The sequence below is a fragment of the Gymnoscopelus braueri genome (genome assembly GCF_963280865.1).
Source record: "Gymnoscopelus braueri genome assembly, chromosome: 12".
Lineage (NCBI taxonomy): Eukaryota > Metazoa > Chordata > Actinopteri > Myctophiformes > Myctophidae > Gymnoscopelus > Gymnoscopelus braueri.
Genome location: NC_137614.1, coordinates 36,598,045 through 36,607,926, shown reverse-complemented (window position 1 = coordinate 36,607,926; position 9,882 = coordinate 36,598,045). Strand labels below are relative to the sequence as shown.

The 9,882-nt window shown below is 44.2% G+C and overlaps 1 protein-coding gene across 1 annotated transcript; it reads right to left on the bottom strand.

Annotated features, from left to right (window-relative positions):
* Positions 1–921: 921 nt before the first annotated feature.
* Positions 922–9,679, bottom strand: LOC308097627 (keratin, type II cytoskeletal 8-like). The gene is made up of 8 exons (XM_080445524.1): positions 9,105–9,679; positions 6,470–6,678; positions 4,877–4,937; positions 4,692–4,787; positions 3,282–3,446; positions 2,844–2,969; positions 2,332–2,596; positions 922–2,164 (listed from the first exon to the last, which is right to left on the bottom strand). The coding sequence occupies exons 1-8, from the start codon at positions 9,543–9,545 to the stop codon at positions 1,851–1,853; spliced, it is 1,677 nt and encodes a 558-aa protein (XP_080301650.1). The 5' UTR covers positions 9,546–9,679; the 3' UTR covers positions 922–1,850.
* Between the last annotated feature and the right edge of the window lie 203 nt (positions 9,680–9,882).

Sequence of the window (9,882 nt, the reverse complement as noted above, 5' to 3'; positions counted from 1 at the left end):
TGTGTGCATATGCTTGGTAAAATCGCTGGGGTTGTTACAGATGCGTTTTAACCTGCACAATTGGCTGTATGGTAGACTGTTCTTTAGCGGGAGTGGGTGACAGCTGTCCGCTCTTAGGAGGCTGTTGCGGTCGGTGGGCTTAGTGTAGAGATCAGTATAGAGTGAACTGTCTCTACGAATGATCCAAGTGTCAAGGAAGCTGACTCTATCCGAATCGAAGCTCATGGTGAACTTTAAATGTTTGGAGGAAGCATTCAAAAAAGATCTAAAAGAATGCAACAAATCAACTGAACCCCTAAATAGGCAAAAAATTTCATCAACATACCTCTTGTAGATCAACAGATTTGGAAGGAAAGGGTTTGTTATATTATCGAGGATTTTAGTTTTTTCCAGAAATCCCACATATAGACTAGCAAAATTACAGGACATATTGGAGCCCATAGCCACGCCTTTTTGTTGTAGGAAAGCATCGTCCTGAAACATAGACCTTAAAAAATATGGACAGCGTTACGCCCATAGACTCTACAGACCGTAAATGAAGCCTATTTTTCATCAATTTCAAATCCGCCATCTTTCTATATCCAATGGACTTGGAAATGAATGCTATATTGGTTGGGACCAGAGCGGGGGTGGGAAATTAATGCTATTTTATCATCAATTTTAAAATAAATGGGACCATAATTTACCAAAACACATATCATAGTGATTGAAAGAAGACTTTAAACTAGCAACTGGAAGCATATAGTATTTATGATATGTTTATTAAGGTAATTAAATCAAGTATAAAGTTTGGCAAAAAGTTGCAGCAAAGTTCGTTCATTCATTCACATTCATTCATTACCTTAACCATGATTTGCTTATTCATTTCTAGTAATTAGTCATACTTTCATTCGAATGAAGGATAGATTCATCACAACGAGAAGATTTCAGTAAACACTGTTTTATTTGGTTTGGTAGCAAAAACAGCACCTCAGGACAACAGTATTGTGTGGGCAGTCTCCTAAGGCGTCGACCGTTTACAGTTACAGGACACACACAAAGGGGTGACATGCACTACCTACTGTAGCAGACATTTTTAAGACATTAGTTGACCAAAAACACCTCCGCACTGTTTAAGTACATTCACAATACTACTTCACCCATTTCATGCAACCTTTATTTATTTATCTTTAAGGGAATAGCCCTTGTACTGTAGTGTGGAATAGTAAAGTTGCATAGATTGGAGGGAATGTGTTGTATTATTTTATTTTTTTAAACTATTACATAGTTGCAATTTGCCCGTCGATCCTTTTTCTCTTTTTGTGTTGCTTGTGAGACAAAAACTTCAAACAACTGTTTTAGTAAAAACAAACATTCATCTCAAGACATACAAAATATGACTGACAAAAATAGATTCTTTGGTCCCTTTCAGATCTTTTTTTCTTTTCAGGTCAGGACTTGTATATTGCTTCTTTTAGCGGACACGTGGAAGGCCTATGGTACTGTAGAAGGAATGGCGAGGAATTGCTTCAGACTGGGTTATTAGACTGCGGTTTGGTAGTCTCTCGAGACAGACGTGTTGGCTCCCACAATTCTCAAATGCTTCCGCCTGACAGTCTGTACTTCATTTTCGTGAACACGGCGTTGTGATTGGTGGAGTAATACCCTTCCAGTCTGAAGAGCAGATGACAGCCTGCTGTTCTCAACTTTTAGCAGGCGGAATTGCAGACTCTGTAGCATTCGAAGATTGTGGAAGAGATAGTCATGGTTTGAGAGACTAGCGGTTTGGGGGAAGTGCTGTGAGTATAAAACTACTAGACTAACAGGAGAAGATCCTAGCAGCCCGCGATGAGCCCTCTCAGCTGAACTGCTCAATCCTCCACCACCTCAGAGGACTCCGACACCACTTTGCCGTCCTTGGTCTCGATCATCTTGATGACGACACTCTTCTTGTTCTGGACAACGCTGCTCCCGCTGCCGCCATAGCCGCCGCTGCTGCTGCCGGAGCTGAAGCCGTAGCCGCCCCCACTGCTGCTGCCGGCGCTGTAGCCGTAGCCGCCACTGCTGCCGTAGCCGCCACTGCTATAACCACCACCGCTGCCGCCGCCGAAGCTGCTGTAGTTGCCGCTAGAGTAGCTGCTCTTCAAACTGTCCATGCCGCCTCCGTAACCGCCACCGTAGCTCGCTGTCGAGGGGGGACGAGGACAAGAACGAAAATGGTCAGTAGATAATATAACTATTACTAGTATTACAGTGTGAGAGGGAGGTACAACACCAGGGTGTAATCATGACAAACAATAATAACAACATACTGTAGCTGCAGTTATTACAAGGAAATAGACAGGAACTCACAGCTCTGTTGGGAAATGTTGATTGACTGGATGCCAGTGGCCAGCCTGTCCTCCTCTCCCTCCAGCAGTTTCCTGTAGGTGGCGATCTCGATGTCCAGGGCCAGCTTGACGTTCATCAGGTCCTGGTACTCTCTGATCTGGCGGGCCATGTCCTGCTTGGCTCTCTGCAGAGCATCCTCCAGGTCCTTGATGCGGCCCTTAGCGTCCCTCACGGCCATCTCTCCCCGCTCCTCAGCCTCCGCAATCTGGGCCTCCAGGTTGGCACGCTGATGGTAGACAGAGAACAGAAGACATTAATGCCACCATCCCAAAGTTATCATATGTTTGCATTTTTCATTCATTCTTATTTTGTTTTTACTTATTGTTTTCCATTACAGTTAAGTTTGAATTTGTTTATATATGATATGGTATGGCAATTAAAATGACTAAATTGCTTGTAAGTTGCAATGGTCCAAAATAAGAGAACAATGATGGCAACTACCAAAGGTTATTCTGAGCTACATAATGTTTTACCTGTCCCTTGACACCATCGATCTCTGATGTCAGTCTCTGGATCATGCGGTTCAGGTCTGAGATCTCTGTCTTAGTGCTCCTCAGGTCATCTCCGTATCTGGTGGCAGATGTCTGCATCTCCTCGTACTAAACAAACATCAGAAAAACAACCAATCAGTATTTTGAAAGCCTTTTGATAATGCGTGCAGAAATGTTAATATTGTGATTTGAAATGTCATTTTTAGGTGCCAATGTGAGAGATTCAATTTGCCTTAAAGCTCTGATATACTTTGTTAGCGGATCTACAAGCTTACAACGGGCCGCACTGCGACACATTGTGAACATGCAGATCAGCTATTTTGCAAGTGCACGACACAGGCGTACGTTTACCTCAGGCTTTATTCTAGAAGATGAGAGCTACACGTTTCAGTGCGTGAGTGCATCAGAATTGGACCTCACCTTGGACTTGTACCACGTCTCGGCCTCTTCGCGGCTGCGGTTGGCAACGGCCTCGTACTGAGCGCGCACTTCGGCCACAATGGCGTCCATGTCCAGGGAGCGGCTGTTGTCCATTTCCACGACGACTGAGGTGTCCTTGATCTGTGACTGTAGTTCACACAGTTCCTGGAGGAAGAACCATGACAGAGAAGGGATCAAACACTAGGCAGAAACAAATTCTGAGGTAGTTTAAAGCTGCAGTCCATAATTTTAATGTCCTACCCGCGATATGAACCCAGGTCGCTCGTGCGAGACGAGTGCAGAACGTTTTACTGTTAAGCTATATAATGGAGATAACTTTTGGGAAAGTGAGATATTTCTCTTATCATCAGTTTAATGCAATACCTCTGGTCAACCTGTAGTGGTCCTACCTGTACACAGTATCTACATGTCTCAATAGAGAAAAGCAGGGAGACCACCTCTAACCACTGCAGTTATGTTGTTCTTATTTATAGTGTATTAACATACTCTACCATACAGATTTATTTAAATTAAGTTGATTTCACCATAAAAAGTTATGGATTGCAGCTTTAAATCTATTGTATACAAAAATAAAATATTTTCAAGGGTCAACACGGTCTTTCGACATTGTATAAATTAGACAATCCTCTCAAATCAACCCAAGTGCAACCATCTCCTTCAGTTCCAGACGTAGGGCAAACAACTCGTCAAGATGCTTAACAGATGGAAAAACCCAGTAAAGTAACAACCCACACCGAAATGGCAACATAAAGACCACGCCATAACTCAAAAAAAGACAGCTAGCAAATTAAACCCGGAATAATGTTGATGAAAGCAACCCAGAACTCATCTGTTTGTAATCAAAATAAGCCGTTCTTGCTACACGGAATTGCTACCATTTCTACCCTGTAACCTTTATGACTCATAAAGGGTTCTTTTCTGTTTTTTATAATTTCTTCTCTTTTGTAATGCTTTTTGCCCAGCCAAATGTGTTAATATAGCATCACAATAATTTTTATACTTTGGCTATTAAAAAATAGCAGATATACAAGCTCATAGCACGGCACTGAGTGCCGTGCTATGAGCTTGTAGATCTGCTATTTTTGAAAAATCTTTTTCAAACCTTTGAATATACTGTATATATATTTTTAAGCGAACATTTACAACTCAAATCTTTGCTTCTGGGGGTCCCTGGAACAAAATATTTGAGATAGGGGTCCGCAGCCAAATATATTTTGGGGGTCCTTGACATGAAAAAGTTTGAGAACCACTGGTCTAGTGAGTGCAACCGAGGCCCAAAACAGCTGGTGCTTGTGAGGCCCTAGGTTTGTCTGAGCGAATCAGGAAAGTGGCAGTGAGCCGTACAGGGTGCAGTGGGTGGGTGATGTCAGGCAGTGGACCATTGCTTACCTGCTCATAGATCTGTCTGAGGAAGTTGATCTCATCTGTCAGGCTCTCCAGTTTGGCCTCAAGCTCGACCTTGTTCATGTAGGCTTCATCGACGTCCTGAAACAAGTACGGAATCAAACAGTCAGGGACAACAGAGCACAGAGAACAAATATTCTCAGTTTAAAATATTGAATCTCGATACTGACCTTCTTGATGAGAACAAAGTCGTTCTCGCACTCTGTACGCCTGTTGATTTCATCCTCGTACCTGAGGGCAAAAATTATTGAGATTGTCATTAGTATAAAAAGACGAATCACACATACAGAGCACTAAGTTTTGACAGAATTCTGATCAAGTCATGTTCATATCGTCGCTGTTGGGCAGAAACGCTGTATCTCCATACTTCATCTTTTAATGTTTTTCATTTCGTAAATCATTGGCATATTTTATACTTCGTAATATATCAGTTTTGTCCTAATGTTGCATAAATCATCACAATGGGATGTGTTGTGGTGTGTAGATCTTTTTCTACTTTTCAAAATATTTTTATTTTTATTTTTTAACTTTCACCTATAATGACATGCCCAAAATGAGGATGGCAGTTTAAAAGTGATTAAGACTGTCTGTACGTTCTATGAATAAAATATTTAACCAATGAAAAGTATTGAATAATCATTTCATTGGATCCATTGGAACACATTTTCTATTTTCATTTCATGAAAATAAATGGTTTTGGACATACAGTACAAGATTTCCAACCACCATGTGACCATATGCTACTTCAACACTAGGAGGCGTGAGTACTCTGTCCCTGGTGCTGCAGCTTTGCAAAAATGTTGACTTGGGGCCAAGTAATATGAGGTGTTCATCTTTCTCCCTTCAGGGCTCCTCTGACTTCAGTTAACATGCTCCAGGTGTCTTTAAGAACCAATAGATTGCTGCAGCACTGCCGTGCATGTATGTGATTGTTTGTCTTAAAGGTTTGTGTGTGAAAGGTTCTTGTCTCCAGTCATATGTATTGTGTTGGTTTTATAATTCAGGAAATGCCTATTCTGTGCTGTCATTCCCTGCAGATCTGCGGTCAGACAGATGTGGGGAGTAGGTCACATAACGATCAACTCCAGCGCATACGACTCATTCCGAAGTGTAAAATTACTTGAAACTTGATATTTTCAGAACTTGTTTGACCCTGAGCTTTGACTGTTCTGTGTCAGAGTGCATTTTTGAATTTAGAACAGATGGTACATGTCCATAAAAGATGTATTAGTCCACAGAAAGACCACAAATAATCCTTTCATCTACATGTTCCCTTCACCTTCATTCCAATGATCCATCCTTCTGTGCTTATTTTTACGCCCTTGTTCCTGATCTTCTAGTCATGTGTAGCCACATAATCTGAGATCTCTGCTATAAATCAGATCTAAATGCAATGTAGCTTCTAAAACTGAGTGGAAACTATTTGGAAAAAAAAAAAAAAGAACTGCATTGCAGAACCAATGCAAAGACTTTAAGGTGGTCCTACATACGTTTTAGATTGGTGATGTGATTGGTTTTCAAAGCAGTGGGTCTAGGTTTGTCAGTGGCAGTTTTCTCCACTGTTCTAGCCCCTACATTGAAGTTAGCATTCCCCAGACATATCAGTAGGCGGAGATCTCTCATCGTCTGGCTATGCAAGACTACTGATGGTAGAGTCCGTGAATCATAAATTCCAGATCTATCCCTCCCACCCTTTCGTCCTGTTTCCCTTCCCCACCATCTAAGGGTTAGCTATCAGGTCCTCGTGCCTCACAGACACTCACTTGTTCTTGAAGTCCTCTACCAGGCCTTGCATGTTGTGCAGATCGGCCTCCAGCCTCATCTTGTCGTTGCCCAGGCCGTCGAGTTGCCTGCGCAGGTTGGAGATGTAGGCCTCGAACATGCTGTCGATGTTGGAGCGTGTGGTGGTCTGCCCCTGCAACAGGTTCCACTTGGTCTCCAGCATCTTGTTCTGCTGCTCCAGGAAGCGCACCTGGTATGGAGAAAAACGACGGAATGTCATTATAGGCAAACATTTTCCACAAATGATCTAAATTAGAAAGAAATAGCAGAACGTGATGCGATTCATTGTGAGCTAGATGAGCTATTTTTGCTGCACAACACCATCGTACGATGAAGTATAAAATAGTATCAAATGAATGAATAGATTCAAAGTTGGGGATCAAACCGAGGACCTTTCGGTTCCCATACCTATATCCCACTGTACCTCCTGAGCCACTGCTGCCCCCAGTTAATATATTTCTAATTAACGTTTTAATAATTACGTGCCTTAATCGCTTTCTATCGGATGTTCTTCAACACTAGACTCAAGACACTCATGCCTTATATACTTCATCAGTATGACTTCATGATACGCCGAATAATGGAAATAACAGGTCTACAAGGAGCTTGTAGATCTGCTGTTTTAACAATTTTTTTTGGACAATATAATAATGTGCCCAAAATAGGGACGCCAAGTTGAAATTGCCTGTATTGGTGATGTGATCAGAACTAACCACTGCTCGCTGACATAAGAACAACATAAAAGATTGGATAACATCCTGGGCATCAACCAAAATGCCAGGATTCAGCCGCTATTCACAATCAACTGTGTTTATTGTTCTAATCGGTGAGGCCAGCTGCTCATTGGTCATTCCAATATGTGTCTCTTTCCATAGGAAGGCCTGCTGCACAAGCATCCTGACAGGAGGTAGTGTGGAGGGAGGTGTGCAATGGGGGGGGGGGGTGGAAAAAATGGATGACGAGGAAAGATGTAATTAACCCCATCCCTCCCTTTGTGTCTTCCTGTTTTCACAGGGCAATAGAGACTGATATCCGCTGTCACGGGTGCCAGACCAGATAGAGTGAGTGAGAAGAGATAGAGGAGGGGGGTTGGGGGGGTTATGGTTATGAAGCTAGGCAACGTTTTTCGTTTACATACACACACAAGCAAGGTAAATATTTAACTGTGATCTAGGTGCGATGAGGGTAGAGAGAGAGAGAGAGAGAGAGAGAGAGAGAGAGAGAGAGAGAGAGAGAGAGAGAGAGAGAGGGGCAGTCACTCCATTGGGGGTGGGAGGGGCTGGAGAGCACCGTGGGGGTGGGGAGGTGAGAGAGACATTTGTGGACATTAATAACAGGGTGTGACAACAGGTATGTGATGGCCAGCGACTGAACCTTGCCCCTCCCCTCCCCACCTCGCTGCTGCAGTCTAGTTCACAGAGCAGCTCTGAAGTCAGAGCTAACCCTAACCCTAACACAGAGCCTCTTGACACAGCTCCTTTGAGCTGCAACAAACGTCCTAAAAATGATGAGGGGCGTATACAGTAGGAACAGACTGTTATCACCAATTATCAAGCGATTAACTCCAGTTTTCTGTATAATCTCTCCGTTTGATGGTCGGCAGGCCTCAGAGAGAAGAAGAGTGGTTATGTAACCAATCTGCCAGTGTTGACCAGAACATGAAACCAACTGGCCTTTTAAAATATTAACCTAGTAGAGGTAGAGAGCACAGACGTTGCACGCAATTATAAGCCTATTAGCAGCAACAGAATGGACAGAAGAATACGTTATGGATGAAAAGCTATAACATTGTACACTACTTTGTCACTAACATGTCACTGTAGTGACAATGTCCGTTATTGTCAATTGGTTGAACAACTATTGCGTGTAGGTTTACGTGTCACTGGTGTGTGTGTGTGTGTGTGTGTGTGTGTGTGTGTGTGTGTGTGTGTGTGTGTGTGTGTGTGTGTGTGTGTGTGTGTGTGTGTCCGTAAGGGCCACATTTTAAGAGCCACACCCCAGCTAAGGGTTCCCAAGGTAACTCGTATCACTAGCTCTAGGCTCCACATGGACACACCCTTTGCTCCCTTTCCTCGCCCCTCGCTCTCGAATCCTCGCTCCTCTGCGTGTCTGTTTTCCATCACTATAAAAGGACTGCCAAAAAACCATTAGAATATGAGCCCTGAAGCCAAACCCCTAGAGACAAACATTCTTAACTCCTCTGTCTTGACGGCGTTTTGTGGGAGGTGATGAAACCATAAGGGAGAGTAAATCAACTTTTGCTCCATGCCGTCGAACCCAAGGTATCAGCATAGTATTGCAGATTATGATCAAACCTTTGATCAAACACAGCCGTATCAAACTGTTGCATAACCATATGGCTGAGAGAAGGAGAAATGGTCTCCCCATGTATCATTATGTTCTACAAGCACGAGGCAAAGTGCAGTGCCTTGGAAACCTCGACACAGAGAAAGTTCACACACAGACACCTACTAAGTGAAATCATGAGTGTCCAGAGGGTCAGTGTAACTCAGAGAGGTCAAAACGGACCTGTAAGGATGCGTTTTGACCTCTCGGAGTTACATTGACACTCAGGGTTTTACATTGTGCTCTTATTGTACAGTACAAAGCACTGACCTTGTCGATGAACGAGGCAAAGCGGTTGTTGAGGCCCTTGATCTGTTCCTTTTCCTGGGTGCGGACCGACTGAATCTTGGGGTCGATCTCCAGGTTGAGGGGGGTCAGCAGGCTCTTGTTCACCGTGACGGCCTGGATAGGGACGTGACCACCGCCCATACCCATACCTCCACCCATACCGCCACCCATACCCCCACCCATGCCCATGCCCAGGCCCATGCCGCCTCCGTAGGCGCTGGAGCTGGATATGTAGCCGCTGCCACCTCCATAGCCGCTGCCACCTCCATAGCCCCTGTTCTGTCCTCCCATGGAGCTGCGGACGCTGTAGCTCTGACGGGAGGCCACACTGGGTCCGCTGTAAGACATGCTGCTGAAGCTCCGGGGGGCCGTCCCCGAGGAGGACGACTTGACACTGTAGGTGACGTTCCTCTTCACTGACATTGTGAGTTCTGAAGTGGCTTCTGGCTGTACTGTATAGTCAGGGGTATATATCAGACCAACCGGTTGAGGATTAGGCTGGCAGGCAGGCTGGATGGCTGGATGGCTGGGGAGAGACCAGAGTGGATAGGCAGAGCACAAGTTAGTGAAGTGTTTTTAACTGCCTGCCGTCATGGGAGGGGATTGTGGTCACCCGCGATTGGCCAGCAGCTCCGGCTGGGAGGGGGGAAGAGGGAGGCGGTGCTGTAACAAAACACTTCTGGTTTTCTATGACGCATGGTCCAGTCATTCCAAACCATTACCTGGCCTTTCTAGAGGACTTTCTGTCAGGGAAAACTTT